This window comes from Poecile atricapillus, chromosome 2, assembly GCF_030490865.1.
Source record: "Poecile atricapillus isolate bPoeAtr1 chromosome 2, bPoeAtr1.hap1, whole genome shotgun sequence".
In the NCBI taxonomy this organism is placed as follows: Eukaryota; Metazoa; Chordata; class Aves; order Passeriformes; family Paridae; genus Poecile; species Poecile atricapillus.
The window spans coordinates 102,393,334-102,413,964 of record NC_081250.1 but is presented as its reverse complement, the minus strand read 5'-3'; the positions used below and the strand labels follow the sequence as shown (position 1 = coordinate 102,413,964).

The 20,631-nt window shown below is 38.1% G+C and overlaps 1 protein-coding gene across 2 annotated transcripts in view; it reads left to right on the top strand.

Annotated features, from left to right (window-relative positions):
* Positions 1–20,093, top strand: part of RAB31 (RAB31, member RAS oncogene family) — a 75,372-nt gene extending 55,279 nt beyond the window's left edge. The window contains exons 7-9 of one of the 2 annotated variants that reach the window (XR_009276946.1): positions 9,881–10,015; positions 15,480–15,535; positions 19,897–20,093. Coding sequence is in view for 1 of the 2 variants with exons in the window: in XM_058832776.1 (XP_058688759.1) it covers positions 1,966–2,063 (98 nt within the window). In the remaining variant the exon portion in view is untranslated. Of the gene's footprint in view, positions 1–1,965; positions 4,812–9,880; positions 10,016–15,479; positions 15,536–19,896 lie in introns of those variants that run through there. The other variant, XM_058832776.1, reaches the window with a different exon arrangement.
* Positions 20,094–20,631: the final 538 nt, after the last annotated feature.

Here is a 20,631-nt window from a genome sequence, read left to right as displayed (position 1 = left end):
CCATTAGACGAACCCAATGTTCAGAGAGTATTTGCTTAATGGAAATTATTTGTGGAAGCCATGTCTATAGTTTCCAGGTTTTTTAGTTACATTTTGCTCTGTCTGGGTCAGATTGACAGGGTTTTATTTCACTGGGACTGAGTTGAAAGACCTTTGGAAGTATTAAAGTGCTAATGCAGAAGTTCCCTGCAGGTCTCTATGACGACAGCATTGCCTTCTTGGAAAGCCTCTCACAGATACCATGTTCTTCATATTCTCTAGAGTTTTAAGAATTAGTGGATTCTCTTTGCCTCCAAACAAAGCCAACAAAACTAATGCATGTAACAGCTGGGTCCATAACTACCTATTCTGCTTTTTATTTTACTTTACAAACATGAAGTCTGAACAGAATATTAAGCAGGATGTGAAGCTGATATTTTAGTGACCTAAACAGAGTTTAGCATTGTAATGTCAGTGCTTGAACATGCTTTGGCCCTCAAGATACACATTTTTCACTCTGTTGGACCACATACAGTATTTTTACCTTAGTAATGCATGGATGTCTCCCTTTCTCATTCAGTTGCACAAAAACACAAGATTATCTGCTTTAAAAGTCACTCTTTTCTTGTACATCATACCTGTGCAGAACTAACTGAATAAGAGAAAATTTGAATCTTGGCTAAAGGTAATTTAAGGACAAGTTTTACAGATCAAATTCTGCTGTTTGATTTCATTGGGATTGGATTCTACCTGAATGTTTTTAACTTGCCCACTCACAACCACTCCCCCAAATAATTTGTAGGACTCAGGATTCAACATAGGTACATAATTCATAGAACATTTGATAAGAGAGAGCTGTGAATAACTGAAGCAAAGGATGGGAAATCTAAACTGTAAAATTCACCTGGATTATGATGAGCTGGTCACAGGAACTCTGTTCTCTGTTAGTGGTATATAAGATACAAATGTTAAATATCTTAACTCATGTTATTTAAGATGGGTAATGGTAAACCCAGGAATAATTAATAAAAAAATGGATTCGGCTTCAGAAAAAAAAATTTAGGAAATCCACAAAGTGATGGGAAAGTACATTACTATGACTATAAAATCTCAAGGTACTGATGGAGAGCTCACACAAGGGTTTAATGCAAAATCCAGGTGCACACCAGAGAGACACAGGGTGGATTGGACCTGGGAGGATATTTTTTTCCATTTATTATTCTTCTTATTAAGCACATTGTATGTTGTCTACTAATAGGAAGCCAGTTAGACAAAAGATGCAGCAGTACTAAAAGGGCACACAGGGGAGGGAGTTGGAGCAGTGCCCTTCTGCCCCAGGAGAGATCTCTGGCTCTCCTGTAATGGCTGAAATTCTTTCAAACACTCTAAATAATTACTCCATAAGATGATTAAAAAATCAGGAGAGTTGGTGGGGGAGGGAATGTTGGTGATGTTAAGTAATCAAAGCTGTCAACTGGAAAGACATGGGTACCCCTAAAAAAGAGAAAGGGATTCAGTAGAAAGAGCAGATATGTTTTTCTTTGTCAAGTACAGGCACCATGTGTTTAGTTACAGTGCTTTGTAAAACTCCAGTGTGCTAGGACTAAATGCCATGCAGATTTAGGATGGGTACAATCCCATTAAGCTTGCACCATTCACATTTAGGTGGAATTAGGAGAAAGATGAGAATTTTCTTTTTCTAAGTTGTAAGGAGCTCAGTAAGATAACTGGTTTTAAAAAATACATGGATAATATCATTTCAGTGTACTTCATGCCTTCTCAATAGCCATATTTCATATATTTTTTTAATGTGAGAATCTTTTTTCATGAGCAGGATACAAGGAAAAATATTCAAGGTATGGTTGTTTTATTGTAAGGTTTCACAGATGTAATTCTTATGCAAGCTAGATTCTTCTAACTGTTACGTGCATGCAGTGTTGTTCTTCCAAGAGGAAAACTGAATTCATGTCTCTTCATGTGTTTCAGGTCAGCAAATCCCACCCTTAGATCCTCATGAAAACAGTAACAATGGAGCAATCAAACTTGGAAGGCAGACTTCACAGATGGGTAGGCGGTGCTGCTGACCCAACTTGATCTTTTTAGATTTACTTGAAAAACAGCACCATTTGCCTTTTTTTTTTTTTTTTCAATGAGAAAGGACTTCGTGATCTCAGTGACGTGGCTCCTTATCTTGAAAGCAGTAATTTCAATACTTCCCATGAGCAATAACGCAAGGACCAGAAGCAGAAGGCTTTACTTCAAAGGGATTTTGCAAAACCCAGTTGGAAAATCCTCTCTAATATCCTGTCGAAATGACAATGTCAAAGTACTCCGATTCTCTGTTTAAACTAGTGACTGTTTTTTTTTTTTTAATAAAAAGATCAGTTCATATATATCATTTAGGTTTGCTGCAAAAACCTATCTTCTTACATTTGCAAAGTGGACTTGGCATGTTTCTAGAGTTTTCTCTGTAATAATAGGGTGAAAAAAACCCCATAAATCCTGAGTTTTGGCTTACAATTTCTCTGCCATCTTTTTATCTGAACTCTGCTTCACAAGTTTTCTAAATCTGCAGCTTCACCTCCTACTTTCAGTAAACATCAGCAAGAAGGAAACTGAATTTGCTAACTGAAGAAAAAAATGGATCCAAGGGATGAGTGAATGCAGTTTTTTATGGACTGGAAGTCAAAATCTGTGTCAGGAAGTGCTGTGTATGTGGAAGAAGGTGTTGTCATGAAGGAAACTGCTGGACTCCATATAGTTCCAGTGTGCTCCAGAAAGAAGTGAAAATGCAGCCACTGTGTAGACTGGAATGATTCCCTGTGCAGGGTGTGGGTTTCAGTAATTGCTGAAAATGTAAAAAGAGCATAAGTACATGCTTGATCTCCACTGCTTACCAGGGTTCCTCCAAATCTGTGCCCCAGACCAAAGCTATCTGTGTTCAAAGTTGCATATTCTTTGGTTTCTAAAAGAGGGTGCCACAGTGCCTCACTCCTCACGGTCTCACTGCCGTGCTCCAAGAGGTCTTTGAGTTCAGAGAATGATATTTCTGTACACAAAAACTGCACAAGAGAGCACAATATAATTTGGGCTCAGAGGCTGGAATCTAAAAAAAACAAACATGAATGTCTGCTTACATTAATGTGTTTTTGTAATCATGTAATTCCCTGAATTTGTGGAGTAGTCTTCTTGATTGTGTGGGGATGTGGTGTGGAAGACACACTGTGTGATATCAAGCATGATGCACTTGGAAATGCAGTGGAGGAAAAAATTCCTACAGAGGGTTATGAACTAGAAAGAATGTAAAACCATATGTGTTTTCCACTTCCTTCTTTTTTGAATTTGTGTGACTGAGATGATAAAATCCAAATTTGTCTTCTTCATCAATTTCATTGGAAGTGGGAATTAGAGTAAGAAATGCTGTATTCAAAACCAGAGCCCAGCCTGAATTCCACAACATTAATTTGTTCTCTTATGAGGAAAATTATCGCCGCTGCACATTTTCAGGAGGGCTTATTAAAAGCAAACAAAAGGGAAAAATAACTTTCCACAATAAATCATGAGCAGACAGCCTAGAGCGTGGTTTCCGTGTTGATACATAGAAAATCAGACCTTATTGGCTGGTTGTGAGATTGCTTAGATAAAATGTCACTAATTGTTAGGGCTTGAAACAGAGCCAGATAAAATCAACAGGAACATTTTGTCTCCAGAGGGCTTGGAGTAGTATAGGTGGGAAATATCCCTCTGGATTTTATCTAAGAACATACGCTTCACTGTTTTTTCACATATAATTAATTCCTTCTATATTTTGGACTCCTTTGAAAACATTCTAGAAAATATGGCCTCGGATATTTTGGGTAAACTTTCCGTTTTCAGCTGTGCTGATATACAATCCGTGTCTCTGACTCATTGCAGCAACTATTTTACTGATAGTCTAGGGTTATTTAAGTGAAAATTCAGTAATCATCACTGTTGATAGCTGGGGAGGGAGACAGGCTCCTTTAGGGAACATTTAATTCCATCCAGTACAAGCAAGTCTGCCAGGGATGCCTGGCTCCTTCATTTGGCTGGGGAGGGAAAAGCTTCATGTGGCCTTCAGTGCTAAGGAAATACCAAACTTAACAACATCACAGGTTCTTACATTTTATGGGGTCTGTGACCCAATGCTGGAAGAGATCTGATTCCTCCTAAGTAAAACCCAGTAAGAGGCTAGACTAGTTACCCAGAAAACAAGGTGAGATTGAACCCATGTTTTTGGAGGTGTCGTAAACTTTAGTTCAACATATAGCAGTTATCCATAATTGATTTTTAAGCTTTTGTAAATCATTGTTACATATTTTTTTTGAACATGGCATCTCAAAATTTACTAAATCCTAAATGAGATGTCTGAAAGCTTTGTAAGACAATTTTGTGAGTACCTTTTGTGAGTACTCTAATTTGTGTTAGAGATGGCAATTGATGCTGATTTTTATGGGACGTTGTCCTGAACAACAAGTTCTCACTTGTTGTTCAAGTCCTGTTCTGGCTTTGAGCAGTGTGTGAATCAGAACAGGTTTATATGTTAAAATAGTTTTAAATTGGAAGTTTTTACAATGGATCTCTGAGGGATTTTAAAATTTGAATGGTGACTAAATAGGTTTTGCTTTAGGTGGGGCAGATCTAAATCACTTTATTCTGCTTTTAGTCAAGAAAAAGACTTAAATTAATAAGGATTCTGATTGTATAAGTTCTTGAGGTTTGGGTTATTGGGAGCTTCAGCAGAGAAGTCTGAAGCCAGAAGAAAAATGAGGCAATGTGCTGTGCAGAGCGTCTCGTATTTTCTCTGAACACAGGGCTCAACAATGTTGTTGCCTCTCTGCTGTTTGTCAAAGCCAAGGTGCAGCTTTAATGTGCCTCTTCAAATGGGGCAATTGTTTGTTATAAAAATAGTGATTCTAAAATGTAAAATTAATGATTTCTGCTTCCACTGGTTGCCTGTGTTTCTTGGAAAGGACCACCACCCTTCATAAACAACCAGAAAAATGACAGAGAACCCCCCAATCTCAGAGTTGAAAGTTTTAGCAGCAACTGGAATTCCTCTTAGTAGTTAATGGATGGTGAACAGCTAAATTACTGTACTGGAGCACCTGACTATGTAACTGATCTTCTCTAATAATAATAATATCCAAGCTGCAGTTCTTTGTTAGCCAGCTGGTGCTGGGTTTGTCCGAGACTGATTTTCTCAAGAGAGCTGGCAGCAGGACTGAGGCACAGGCTGTAGTGCCAAGGATAGTTGATGGAGTTTGTTTGCACCGTGACTCAAGACTGTGACTGTCCAGTTGAGGGTGACTTGCTTTTCTGGCTTGTCGTGAACTAGTTTAAAAGAATTATGAAGGAACTAGTTTTTGTATATGCTCTGCATATATGTGTGTATATAAGTACAATTTTATATTGTTCTGCTGACATGTAGTGTTTTTTTCACTATGTCTGGTTCTCATATACTATACGTTTTATTCTGTAAGTACATTTTTCTGCTAATGATCATTTCACCTTTATGAACTTAAAGTTGGTAAGTGGATCGAAGGTGGCAAGAAGATGGAGATATGAATAGGTACAATTTTTGACTTGCCATTCTTGTGCATGAAAATGGCATATTCTAGAAAATGTCTGTCTTGCAGACTGAGAAATCTAAAAAGGGCCATTATTATTCAGGAATTGGAACTCAGAAGTAATAAAATGACACTCAAAAGAAAAAAAACTTACTGTTTCTACACACAGTACATGTCTGTCTAAAGTGCTGCAATGTAACATGAGTCTGTATCGATACCTAAAAAACTTATTTGTCATCTCATGTCTTCACTAATCCTTCATGGCACATGGGAATAAGCGTGACTAGATAGTTTACATGTGTGAGCATTCTGGCTGTCATCAGACTGTTTCACTACAGTGATATATTTTACTAACCTACCCTTAATTATTTAAACCAGAGTCAGTGATAAATTGCCAGTTTAAAATCACCTGCTAGGTACTCTTCCTCTGTTTTGTTTATATAAGGGCTTTGATTGGGCTGGACCCACTCGCTTCATGTATGGGATGCTGCAATCTGTTAATACTTTACCTTCTGTTTTACATATTAATTGTATCATACCTAATAATATTTTTTCCCTAAAATGTAGTTTTTGTGTTTTATTTAACCTGCAATGATTAATGCTAATAAATGTTTTATATGCCTCTGAATTGGGGAGATCTCTGGTTTCAATGAAGCAGAACAAAATAGCTCCCATTTTGCACATCCTTTGCTCTTGAAAAGGGGCTGTCTGCAGTCTGTGGATTACTTGCCTGGGATTTAAATGCTGCTTGAAATGTGTGTGGCTGGCCTTTTAGCAGAAAGTGAATACATTCTTGGGAGATCCTGCAGTCCAGGTGAACTCTCAGAAAACAGAAAAAAAAGATCTGAAAATACTTTTGCTAAGTTATTTGATTTATCCATTAGAAGAGCTGACCTGGGTGGCCAGCATCTGCTTAGAAATTTAGAATAGTAGCTCTCTGTAGAAAGTGAGCTTCCAGTTACCACTTGCTTTGAATAGCAACAATGACTAGTATGGCTCGTGAGACACTTAATCTTTTGTATGTTTTTATTTTGGTGTACATTTATTTTTTCACCCTGGTTTATGTCCCTCCCTCAGACTTGTGTCTACAAGTTAAGAACTAACACTCTTAAAAAGTATGCATTATTTCATTCCACTTGGTGCTATTGTTTCAAGAGGCGTTTAACTACACCAGCAGTTTTTTGCACTGTTTGGTTCATATTTTTAAAGTTGTTACCACAACTCTGAGGACTATGAACAAACAGCTGGGTTTTTTAAGGAAAAACAGGATTTTTTGGACTAAGGCTTTTCTGAGTACCTTGATAAATTCAATGCACAGCAGTACCCAAGAAGCAGTGAAACTCAACAGCACAGAACACCACTTTTCTGTGTAATGAGAAACCAGTATTTCAAAGAGGTTTCATACGTTATGAGTTTAGTTACTGCTGGAAGATACCCAGCAGGATCTGTTCCCTGCTTCAAAGCAAGTACAATTATCTTGAAAAAATTATGTATTTTACCTCCAGCTTTGCATAAAGAAGGAACCCAGGCACGTAACTGCAACCTAAAAGGTGATACACTTAATTCACGGAAAGCCTAAGCCCCTTAACTATTATCAGTGTGTTGGAAAATCTGAAGTGAATGCAGTTTTGCCCTTAGGTCTTTAAACAGAGTTGTGCCCCTGAATGAATCAGTCCTTGTGTTGTCAGTGGGATGTTTTACATGGCTTGGAAGCATGTGCTTGTGGTGCTCTAGGTTAGTTTGGAGTTGAATTTAGTGACGAGCATACAATTGGCTGGAAAATATATCTCTTCTGCTTTCCTTTTGAAAATTGAAGGTTGTGTCTTGAAGTACTTAAGGAAAAGTATTCGACATTTCAGCCTTCAAACTCTTCACTGCAGCTTCAGTCTCTGCAAAGAACATCATAGGACATCCTGCTGTGATCTCCTGAGCACTGCACTAAAATCAGGACAGCAAGGCTGATGAAACAGTCTGTGTAGCTAGTTCATACCTCCACCCCCTCACCTAATCTGCAAAATTGTTTAGGCCACTACCAGGTTTTGCCTCCCTTCCCTGAAAGGAAAAGAGTAAACTGCAGGATTATTTTTTAATCTCCTGTCAGTGTTGTTTTATACAAGGCTACAGAATTATTTTCTTTAAAAGTGTTAAAACACTCATAGGATAGACTAGCTAAAGGTGTTGTACAAGTGTCTTTGTTACTTGGTGCTGGTTACTCCCTAAGTAAGGACTTGACATGAGTGATAGGATGGATATCTTCATTGTGTAATGGGGTTCTTGGCCATCAATAAGGTCCTCTTTTGATCTACTGTTTTTTGCCAGCTGGACCAGGGATAAAGTCATTGCTTGATAAAAATGCTCTCCCATTGTCCAAAATTAAGACTTTTCACTAAAAACTATAAAATAATAGCTAGCCACATTTAGCAGGTTAAAGATGAGAAAGGATAAGTAATAGCATAATGTGGCATAATACAGCTTTTTTTGTATCTATTTCAGGTGGGTTTCTTGTGTTTCAGTTAACAAGAGTCCTTATTGTAAAATGCCTGACATAGTTCTGACACTACCAAGTGAGTCTTCATGCAGATTAGTTTGCCTTATCACTTGCCACTGCTGTGTATTTTGTTCAAATAGGAAGACATGCTCTTGATACTCATTCATAATCATCTTGTTTTTAAGCCATAGCTGTGTTACTGGAATTGTTTTGTAAGATAGATGTTGTGAAAATTTGAAGATAGTATACTGGCAGAACTTGAAGAGACCTGTACAAACTTGCATTTAGTGTCACACCAATTAACAAGTTTTTAATAAGATATCATTATTTAGTGTGGAGAAGAGAATTTTGAGGCTCCTGTATTAAACATTTAACAGCTTGGAGAGGATTTTTTTTTTTTTTTGGCTATTGAATTGTTTTTTTATCCCTGAGATTGCCTGAAATACTTAAAAAACCAAACAAAACCAAACCACCACCCCCCCCCCCCAAAAAAACCTACCCAACTTTCTTTGAAAAGTACTGACCTTGTTTTCTCAAAACCTCACAAGAACCCGAACTTTCTCTCTCCCATCATCTGTCAAAAGTTTTTTGAGACACCTTATTTATGATGAAATAAGTCAACCGTTCTGTTTGCTACACTGGGAATTTTAGAAAGCAAAAATGCCTTTACCCTAAAGTCTATTTAATTCACATTTATTTTACTTAGTCAATGTCTCTCCTGCTCCCTCCACAGCAGTAAAATACATGTTTAAATAAGAAGATAAAAACCTAACCACTAAATCCCTATTCCCCTACATCAAGTAGAGTACCCTGGGGAAATGATCTGTTACAGACTAAAACAGAAATGATCCCTATGCTTCCGATTACATATTGACAAGAACCAATCAATAAGGAAGTCAGCTTACATGTCTGAGAGATGCCCTTGAGGAAAATGAACATCACATTCCTTCCTTTTGGTCAATATAACATGACCTGGGGGGCAAGTGATAGCATTGTTCTTACTAACTAAAAATAAATAAGAAATGTTTAGGAGGACAGCAACAGTTTCTCCTTACTTGTTTAATAGGGTTGAAATGTAAGTTAATCACCTTATAAAAGAAATCCCTATTACCTGTTGTCTTCAAAGACACTGGCAGCTTTGCTGACAGATATGTGTTGGGAGTTCTTACAGGGCTTTAGCAAGAAAGAGCAGTGGACGCAGCCTGGATGACAAAATGTGTTTCTATATTCTGGCTCTGCAAAAAACCACATCATCACCAAACCTATAAAATCACTACCAAATATCCAAGTTCTTGTGTGTGTTCATCATTCATCACATGGCATAATTTTGCACCATAGATATTTACCAAAAAAGAATAAAATGTGTAGAAGTAATCTAATAAGAGCCCTCAGAAAGAAGGACATAGAAAATAAATATGTAGCTTTTCTGAGCTATTTCTTGAGACAGACAGAAACACAAATGAGAATTATAGAGTTTTCCTGGCAGCATTCCCTTTAGAGATACTGTTTGTCCTATGAGTTTTTCCACACTCTGTAAGTCATTCCTGATTCTCAAGGAAAATTTGCTTTCAAGGTGGCAACCTGAACTGCCTGTTGGCACCCAACCAGCTCCCCTCCTACACTACAGCCTTTGATGCCAGAATGGTTCTCCCCATAATCTCAGTAAGAAGGGACAGAAGTCTTGAGATATGCTGGAAATATTAATTCATATTGATGTAGGAAAAGGTTTCAACAGATTAACTTGTTTTATCATGATAAAGATACCAGAAAAGGAAACAATTTTTAAAATACATGTTTTTCACCACAGTATTTTTTTTTCCTGCAGTGTTTTAGGTGGTGAAATTTCAGGAGAAATAGGTTTCTTGGAATGAGAATGAAGCCAGAATATCTTGTTGATTGCAAAATTCTGAAGAGGGAAAATAATGTTTAGAACTGAAAAGAAGGGACAAACAACATTAAGGTGAGTCACTCCTCATGGTGGGTCACAGCCCCTCTGAGGTGGTAAGAAACAAAAGCTATGCCTGAAGTATAAAATCTAGATTTGGGCTAAAAAGGGTATCATGTTGTAAATGGTCAGAGTGCATATACACTCATTTCATGGCACAGCCACGCCACCTTAACACCATTGTTACTTGAGAACTCCAGCTAATAAATAAGCATAAACAAACACAAGATTAGAGTACATCAGGTGCCTATGCTCCACCTATTCAAAAATGATACCGTATCTTTACCTGTGGGTATGCCTGAATCTACCAAGTGCAAAGTCCACAGAGTAAAAGAAGATACCCATTCATGCAGTCCTTGACACACCAGTTACTGAGTTGGAACTCTGGACAAAGGGCTTTGGCTAATCATTCCAGCATATTTATGTAGCCACCCTGCCTGCATGGTTTAGTTTTTCATGACACTTGATGCTGTGGGAATGATGTCTTGGAATGATGGGTGATTTTGTACAAATTGTTCCAGAGAAGACTAAAGAAGAAAGGATGAGGTAGTGATAAACATATCTAAGTAGATTTACATTGACTGATTTAACCACAGCATGTAGTATGTACTTAAGTAGTTGCTGCTGGCAGTATAAAGGCTTTACAATAACACAACATCCACCACTGAAAAGTAAAATGAAGGGACTTTTAAATCTCTCAGGAGGAAATTGATGCCTTAGAAAATCCACAAGACTTGAGCCATCAAGTCATCACTGTCAGTGGGCATGTCTTTCAGACCCTTCACCTTATCTCAGTGTGACTCACACACCAGGGAAAGATGCACACCATGGGAAAAAATTGCACCCTCCCCTGTGTGATAGACACAGATGAAAAAATTACAGGGCCTGAAGCAACTACTAGATTAGAAAGAGAGCTGCTATCTGAGAAGCCTGTTTCTCATCACATCCATGACAGCAAGGTAAGGATGTCTGGAAGCCACAGGTTTCAAAGCTCTGAGAAAGTGGTTACTTAGCTCTTTGGCAAAATGACTCGGCCCAGGTCTCTGGTAGTGCAGGAGAGCCAGAGTTATTGAGGCAGCTTTCTGACACATCTGCTTTCAAAGACAGATAGCATTCCTGGTGAAATGATGGCAGGATTCCCATAAGAAGTCCTCATGAAGTTCAAGGAAAGATATGATCCCCACCGTTTTCAACCAGCTTTGGAAATTTTCATTCCATTTAGTGGGAGTTCCAAGGCATAACAAAATCCTGGATGTTAGATAAGTCCAACATATATTTCAAGATAGGCAGCCACGGGCAGGAAATCAGAGGTCAGGAACTTGTCATTTTCTACTGGTATCTTCAGATCATTCTGGAAATGTGAGGAGGCCATGTTTCAAACTAGGCCATCTGATTTTATACAGAACTATATCAGAGAAAGTGTATGATGAGGAGATTGAACAACTATCAAATTTTGTAGTGGTGACCATTTTAAACATAACCATTACTATAATTGTCATTTGCTTGCATCTCTTATACTCAGAGGAGGTCTGTGGAGACTGTGCATCAGTAACAAAACATTTAGCCAAGTTAAAATATTGGATGTTCAAGCTTAAGGGTAGCTAAGCCAATAAGATTACTCTTTAGGGCATTTTCACATTCAGAGTTGGGTTTCCAAGCCTGTAGTGCAATCTTCAGCAAATCTCAGGAGGATTGATCTAGATAGCTTTGATGAAGAGCAAAGCAAGGAGCTTTATCATTACATTTTTACTGAGTCACTTTAAATCTGAGAATTATTCTTCTTTAAAAACTGGCTTGTATTTGGGAAAGCTAGTGTGTTCAACTGACATCATGTGTGATATTTCCTTACTGTTTATTCCCTTTTTATTTACTGAAAACTGTAATGAGGTTTTCAATCTTACATTGGTCTCAGAGAGTGAACTGGATAGAATGTGAAAATGGCCTAAAGAGTAATCTTATTAGGGCTTAGCCACCCCTAAGATTGAACATCCAGTATTTTGATCTGGTTAAAAGTTTTGTTACTAATGCTTAGTCTAACAGCTCTCTCTGTCACAATTGTATAGTCTCTGAATAGCCAACAAGAGCAAAATGCAATGATTTCTTTTTTTTTGCCTTTGATATGATTTCATTTAGGGACTATGTTTTGGATAATAAAGCACAGTTTTTAATAAGCCACTTTGAAAAGTAGCTTATTTTTTTCTATTATCATAATGAAGTGATTTTTTTTTTTTGCTCTCACTGTATGTATGAGAGAATGTTCATCAGTGAAAACAAAACACATTTAAATCATCAAGCTTCAGTGCTCCCAAAGAGTATGACAAAAAAAATGGTGGAAACACTGTTGGAGCCATTCATCTTCATTCTGAAATAATATTGTTGGTACACAGGGGAGATTTCAGATGACTGCTAAAAAATGAATGTGGCACACTGTAAAGAATAAATGCATTGGTTTTGGATAATTATAGACCCTAGGTAAAATACTAATGAAAATAGATAATAAATATAGAAATAAATAGAAATTATTCATAGGTAGTATCTTATGTAATGTTAATAAATATATTTTTATGTGGAAAATAGATGCATTCAAACAACAAGATGAGACTAAAATGCAGTTGCTTAAGATAGATGTATTGCATTAATACACATGGATTACTTTAAGTCATTTGATGTAGCCCTGCATGACAATCTGGTAAAAAAATGCAGTACTATACAGAATCAATTTACCTATATCAAATGCTCTGGGAACTAATTAGCAGCTACATCAGCATGTTTCTACTCTCTTCTAATGGGTTATTTAACAGCTTCAAAGGAGCTAATACGGCTCAATATCTTTATCAGTGATCTGGAAGAAAACATAAACTCTGCTGATAACTTTGCAAATTACACCAGAATTGCTGGAAAGGAAAGAATGATGAGCACAAATGACATAAAAGTATTGAAGATGGTGCTTCAGATCTTAAGCATTAGGCCACTATTTAAAAATAGGATGAATCTCAATGTGGAAGATACACTAGGTGCTGTTTTCAAATGTGGGATCCTCTGAAGCTTCTGGTGCTGACCCAGAGAGGGAGGAATAGAAACTACTTTCTGATCCACTGGAGGTTCCCATTTTCCTCATTTCTATTATTTGTCTCACTCATGGAAGGAAAAAATGCAAGGAATTGCTGGGTATAAGAAAAAAATCACATTCCACATTTGCAGTGGCTAACTCTGTTTTTCTATTAGATTGCTATTAATTTCTATTAAATTTCTTTTTCTCACACTAGGGAAAGAGGAGTAAAAAATCCACCAGCCTCCTTTGAAGAGGAAAGTAGAGGAAGTTTTCTGGCCTGGCTGCAAGCTAGTGGGAACACAGAGTCAGGAACAATGTGAAATAGGAGAGAGGGAAAGGGAAAAAAAAACCTAGCAAAAGATGACAGAATTCGTTTTGGGGTGATAGACTGGGAGCAGAAGAGACTCTCTCTCACTGTAATGTGTTTCCCACTGAAAAGCAGAATTGAAGACAGGAAACCTGTGGCATTAAAATTGAGTTAAATATTAATTTAATTTTAATTAATTAAAAATAATACAGTTAAAGTCTGTATTAAAGGCATGCTCACCAAATATTTACAGGCATTTAACTTTATGAATTTAACAGTGAAAGTCTATTTATGTTTTTTGTCTGCAACAGGTGTGTAGGCACAGGGCCAAGGTAGCAGGTGAATGGGTACAGTCTCCTAACCTTCCTTGCTCATGCTTGGTGTTGAAGGAGGAAAATGGTAGATATTCACAGTTGTAGGTGGAAAACCCTGCACGTGGTTGGAGTGTCCATAGCATAGGTAGAACTCTGCTGAAGGACAGAAGGGACAGGGTTGCCCACCAGAAAGGGGAGCATCAGAAAAACATGACAGATTGCTGGCTGGCAAGTGTACATAGGTGAGGAGTGGAAAGGTCCCACATGAACTAATCCAGGTCAAAGTATCCTTTGCTACATGGGGCTTTCTGCACGCCTTTTTAGTCCTTGCAACTTCCAAAATGCTGTCAGCTATTCCTGCTTGGCCTCTGCTAAGTGCTCATACCTCTTTTAAGGTGACCCACCGAAGTACCAGAACAAAGTCTGAAAGAGGCAGCCCTGTTTGTGTGCAGTGTATCAATTGCATATTGAAATCTAACAGGTCCTCATGGATATCATTTGTACAATTAAGCGATAAATAATTCAGTATTTGGCAGTCAAAGACTCAATCCATAATAATATGCAGACTTTTTTTGGTTTTTTTTCTTCCCAGAATGCAAAGTAAATATTTCATAAATGATCTCTCAGGTAGAGTGTTCAGTCTTCTGTGCAGACACAGAACACATCTGCAACAAACAAACCAGAGTAGGGAAATGATTTTCGAAACCTTGTGTCTTTACTCCTAGACATAACAAATTAGTCAAAAGCAAAGAGTTTTCATGTGTATATTAGCCCCACCTTAGTAGGGGCTTCCTGCATCAGTTAAAGGGGCATCAGGAGCCCTCACCTGCTTCCTGACACAAGACAAGGGTAACGGGTGAAAGAATTTCCAGGACATGCCCACAATCCCCAAAAGCAGAGTGGCTATGGATGCCCACAGGAGCTGTGATCTTGCAGGCTTTTAACTTCATGTAGAATTTCATGTATCCAGTATTCCTCTGAATTGCATAGAAGTGCAATTGCAGAGGCAGACCCTTAGCTGGCTTAAGTGCTTGTGATTTAACTGATCATTCAGAGTGGAGAAAAATCCTTATGTTATTTGGTAACAGTCTATGGGAAAATGGATATTTCCTCATCAGTCACTACACAAATTATTGAATCCACTGACAGCTTTAATGTCTCCCTTTCTTTTGCTCTGCTCATTTTCAGGCTCTTAGCTAATTTGATCTTTTGGCAGAGACAAACATTTCATTCTCATGTTCATGATACCTATTTATTTTTAAAGTGTTGTTAACATAGTTTCAGCTGTCTCCCTCTGTCTGGCCCTGCCTAATTGATGTAAAAAATAGCTGTCTAAAGTGTTCTTCCTTGAGAAAAGTTACTAATTCCCCCCCAGAGATCTTCTCCTTATGTCTGCCTTCAGTCAGTTCCACTCAATTTTGTAAGAAAAATCTAGCACTGCACCTTCAGCATGTGTTTACTTTCTCTTGTAAAACCATTGCAAACTAATGTGCCCTGGGAAAAGGAGTTGGATTCTTCCCATTTGCAAATACCATTAATAAAATTGTGGACCAAATTCCATATGCAGCTCCAAATTACACACTCAGTTAGGGTCTGATCCAATGCTTATTCAAGTCACTTGGAAAATTCCCCCTGATTTTAATGGGCTGTAGTCCAGACCTTGGGAAGTGGACATTTCCACTGCAGATGATCAGTTTAATCTTTGAGCATGCTAGAATTCATGCAGTGATAAGACTCATAGGACTGAAAAAGACTTCAGAGGTCAGATCTCAAGGCAAGATCAGCTAAATTTACACATCCCAACAGATGTCTAACCTGTTCTTGAAGGTCAGTGACTGGGACACCATGGATTGTGCTTCCAGGTAATCTTTTTTGTTAATTATCCTTACTCTTAAAAAGTTCTTCATACCTGCTCTAAATCAATTCTTGCTCTGATCTACATCCATTGCTTCCTGTTTTATTCAAAGTAAATGAGAGAAGACTTTTTTTTTCTTTTACAATAGCTTTGAATTTGTTTGAAGACTATTACTGAACACATGAGACCATCTTTTCTTCCTTAGGCTAAACAACCTTGGTATTTCAGTCTGTTCTTATGCTTCAATCCATCTGTTTTCTGGATCTTAGTCAATACAGGTCCTTTCTTCTGGGCTCCCTTCACTTATCCCAAATATTTTCTGACAGATAGTACCCAAAAGCAGACAAATCCCTTCAGCAGATGTTTTAGCAGTGCTTTGTAGAGCGGAAGCAGTTCATGTGTCAGGCGCAGTCTCAGCACAGTGCTTGTCTTTTACAAGTTGACATGACACTCACATTTACCTTGTGACTCATTAGAACTGAAACTGGGCATAATTCAAAAATATAATTCAAGGCCCTCCTGGGGCCACTGGGGAGATGCTGGGGGCAGAACTAGCAATGCAGAGCTGCTGTAGAGCAAATGAGAGGGGGAATTTGAATCCCATTTGCCAGATGAGTTCTTCAAGCTGAGATTCAGAAAGACCATGACATTGTTTGCAAGAATATCAGTTTGAAAAAGAGATGTATGTGATGACCATAGGGCGCTATTATACTTGTTCTGCAAAATTACTTCTCAGGTAAGACGCATTTGAGTTCTTAGGAGGCTTTAAGACTTCTCTTCTGGAAGCAAATTTCAGCTATGTATTTATGTTTGTATATTTAGCTACAATTTTGATTTTTGGCTACTTTTTAGGGAAGTCTTTGTTGATTTTTAGATATCCATCATCAGCAAACAACAGCCAACACATACAGACAGAGTCTGTATTTTGTATATTGAATTGTGTCATTACATCCCCCATGAATGAGTACGAATGTAAGAATCAATGCTTGAAACAGTAGTCAAAACTCCACTTCCTTAATAACATTTTCTTTTAGCAAAGGATTAATGGCTTTTAGCACAATTGAAATTGTCTGAGGAATCCTTCAGTTCTTTATATTGTACTTTAAACCACAAAGACAAGACAACACTTTTGTCTTGCTCTTCCAGAAGTTAATGGTCCAGGGCAATTCTGTGTTCAGTAGAACAGAATTGTGTCCAAAATATGAAAAGCACATTAAATTTTGTGCTATAGCTGTTTATGAGAATGTCATTATGTGTTATTGGCTTCTCTCTTCATGAATATTTAACATGTATTGTGTGTTTTTATAGTTGTTTACTGGGTAAACAAATACACTGTAGTTGAACCAAGTTGAAGATACTCAACAAAAATCTACTTTTCCATTCTGTGGCAGCATTTGAATAGTGCCATAAATCTTCAATAATGGTATGGACTGTGACTTGACCTCTGATTTACAATATAAAAAGTGGGCCTAAAATTATATAGGGACCTCTAGCAGTCAAGTAAATGATGACTAAAGCTTTCTGTTAGAACAGCTTTGCATTTCAGAAGGAAAACAGCAGCACTAAAACGCCAGGTATTTCCTTAAAGAGAAATTGGAACATAGCTTTATTCGTTTGCATTTTGCAATATTCACTGACTTAGCAGTGCAGGATGCATGAGATACTTCACTGAGTGAAACCCAGAATTTTCCCTTTAACACAACAAGTAATGCAGCACTTGGTTACTCTTTCTGACAGTCCCAGTAACACCAAGAGCTGGCAAAGAAGGTTGTGATATTGTTTTATTGCAAGGCATTTTCAAGTTCAGAATTGGTGGGACTGACCAAACAACCTGCACAATAAACAGTGGAAAAAGCTATTAAGAAACCGAATCTATTCTATTACTTCTCAGATACAGAGAGTGCTTATTTAATATTTAATAACAAACAGTTTTGAATGATGTCAAACTATCTCAAAATTGAGATATTATAACAACAATACTGCATGTGCAGAGTGAAAAACATAAAGATCTACAAATACACAGGGTAAATGTTGACCTCAGATTAAGCAAATGCTATCCTTTTACAAGCAGTGATGAATACACTAGAGGCACTTCTGGAATGACATTATTATCTCACTGAAATCAGTGACAGGAGTTCTATTGACTGCAATAGATCCAAGGTTTAATTCCTGAGCTGTGCTGTGAGGTGATGAAATGAAATGAATCAGATGTTGGAGAGGGTTGCTAGATACTGCTGATGAACAGCACAGGTGTTGTTTTAATATAAAAAATTACATCAGTCTGGATGAAATAGCAGCATTAGATCAGAAATGATACTAAATGCAATAAAACAGATCAATGCATTATTAAGCTTCAAAATGGGTTCAAACAGCAGCAAAGACCACATTAAAAAAACAGCTTTGAGTTGGAAATTGAACTATGGCCTTAATGGGGTCCTTTGCAGCCTCAGTGATTGTCGCTGTTGGACATGAAACGAGTCACACGGACACAGCTCGAGGTGTGGTGAAGGAAGGAGAGAACTTTATTTCTTCTCTCAGAACTTATAGGTTTCTGACCATGGCCAGGGATTGGATGGTCAGGTTAACACCTTCCCAACTGCACTGGCCGTGAGAGATGTCCATCAAAAGATGTGTATCAGAAAGAATGTATACATATCTATGTTTACAGTTACTGTCCTGGGAAAGTCTTTAGAAACTATATCAACAAGATCAAAAAACTGAGTTTTCAGGGTGACAAGTGATGATGTGACATCCCACCACAACTTGGGGCTGTGCCCTGTTTTCCATTCACTGCCTCTCACTATGCTGTTGATAAGTATCAACCCAGTCTTCCCCCAACCCGTGCACACCTCCTGATGTCAGTCCCATCTACTGCACAGCCATGTCTAACACGGTGTTTGCATGGGAATACCTGTAAGTCCTGTTACTGTATTAAGGAGTAATATAAACTTCTGGTTTTGCTCTGTTTTTCTTAAACAAGAGGTGTGTAGGAGAATTAGACAACAGAGATAGTTCTGTCTTCTAAATCTGCATTACAGAAGCTTTTTTTTGCATTTGTACTCATTACTATTATTTTTTAACCTCATTAAAAGAAGACAGAAACTTTTGTGGTATTCAGCATTTTGCAGCCACTTCCCATGTCTTGATTTTTTGCAAGCTGAGACCCAGTGCTTCTGGTACATAAGCAGAATTCTGGAGGCTGAATTACTGTTTCTGAGAAGTGTGCACTATGGCTTAATCTTTGCTTGATTCATGAACAGAAACAGAGAAAGAGTGGAGATAACAGAGTTAACATTCTTCTTCTGTGTTAACATAGAAGAAAAACCTCTGATTTCCAGTTTATCTTCCAGATCCCAAGGGTAAGAATGCATAAACAAAGTGGAACATTGGTTTTGTTAACAAAGCCCAGTAGACCACCAGATAACAACCTTAAATATTTCACTGTAAATAAAAGATGTAATTTAAGATGCTGTTTTATGTGCATCGTAAAGTAAGTCCAGAAAAAAACTGCAGCCACAGTAGCTGCAGAACTCTAGTGACATTTTCACACATAGGTCATGTAACTCCACCTATTGAAGTCAACTCCAATCAGGTAAACCTGCTCTGAGGTGCTTTTCTAGAGCACTTTTTAGTTGTTTCTTCTTCAGTCAGTGATGGTATTAAAAGTCATGTGGGTTTTGGTGTTGGCAAGAGTGGTGTGGAGAAAAGTAGGCAGCAATGATGGTGACAGGCCTGGAGGAGGGGCAGGCAGCTGAAATGGAGGATGGAAGCTCCAGGGAATAACCTGAACCTAAATTACTCAGAGGGTATCCCCAGCCCAATGGCCTCACAGTCCTTCCTTCATGGCTCGGCTGAACTAGAGGTATTCACCAAAGAAATTATGTGATCTGCAAGTATTACTATGAAGACCTGATTTTGAATGCAAACCGTTTAAGTCCTCTCAATGTATTTATTATCAGGACGTATTTTTCAAATGGGTCATTATGTCCCTGTACATGTTCTTAGCATACCAACACCAGATTTTGCAAGAGAGAAAAGATGTGTTAGTCCTTCTGACTAAATTTACATCACCTGTACTCCAACCTTGCACAAATACCAACATATATCTTACAGACAAATTCTTCAGAAGCAGATTTAGGACAGAGAAATCAAGGTTTGGATTGATTTGACAAACTGTTTTTTCTTGTTTGTTTGTTTGTTACTGGTGCATTCAAATACCCCAGGATGCACCATCTGCTTGAAAGTATGGTACTAATGAAAAGGCCCACTGTGACAACACTGTATCTGACAAAAATTGTTAGCAAGGAGGATGCCAAACAACTCATGTTCCTGCCTACTAATAAATAATGGCTCTTATTTTTCATTCAGGTTTCATAAGATTTCAATCTCTCTCAATGTTTCACAGAATTGAAGAATTATTAGAGTTGGAAGAGACATGTGGAGATCATCTGGTCCAGCCCTCTTCCCAAAGCAGGGTCACCTAAAGCAGGTGACACAGGAATGCAGTCAGGTGGGTTTTGAATGTCTCCAGAGAAGGAGACTCCATAAGCCCCTGTTCCAGTGCTTGGTGACCCTAAACATAAAATGACCCTAAACATTAAAAAGTTCTTCTTCATGTTGAGATGGAACTTCTTGTATTTCAGTTTATGGCTACAGCTCCATGTCCTGTCTCTGGGCACTACTGAAAAATATTTGGCACTATCTTCTTGACACCCACCTTTGAGATACTTATTATTATTATTATTACTTAGTATTAATGAGATCCCCTTCAGTCTTCTCTTCTCTAGACTAAGCAGGCCCATTTATTCCCCGTTAATATTCCTAAGGCTTAACGTAATGATAATTTTCCTACTTTAGTGGTTTTGGCTGTTTTCAAGGACAGAGGGTCAGGTCCATCTACATCAGTGCCCAGGTCCCTTTGGACTGGACCACTGTCATCCCAACGAGGGTACCTGGCAGCAACTGGGACCTGTCTCACCCATGAACAGCACTGACGCGTGTCAGAACCACCAGCACCTCCGGGACCCACTATCCAGGCTCGCTCTCCCTTCTCCAGTTTAGAGGGAAATGCCGGTCGAGCCACTGCCCCCGAGGCCCAAGGGA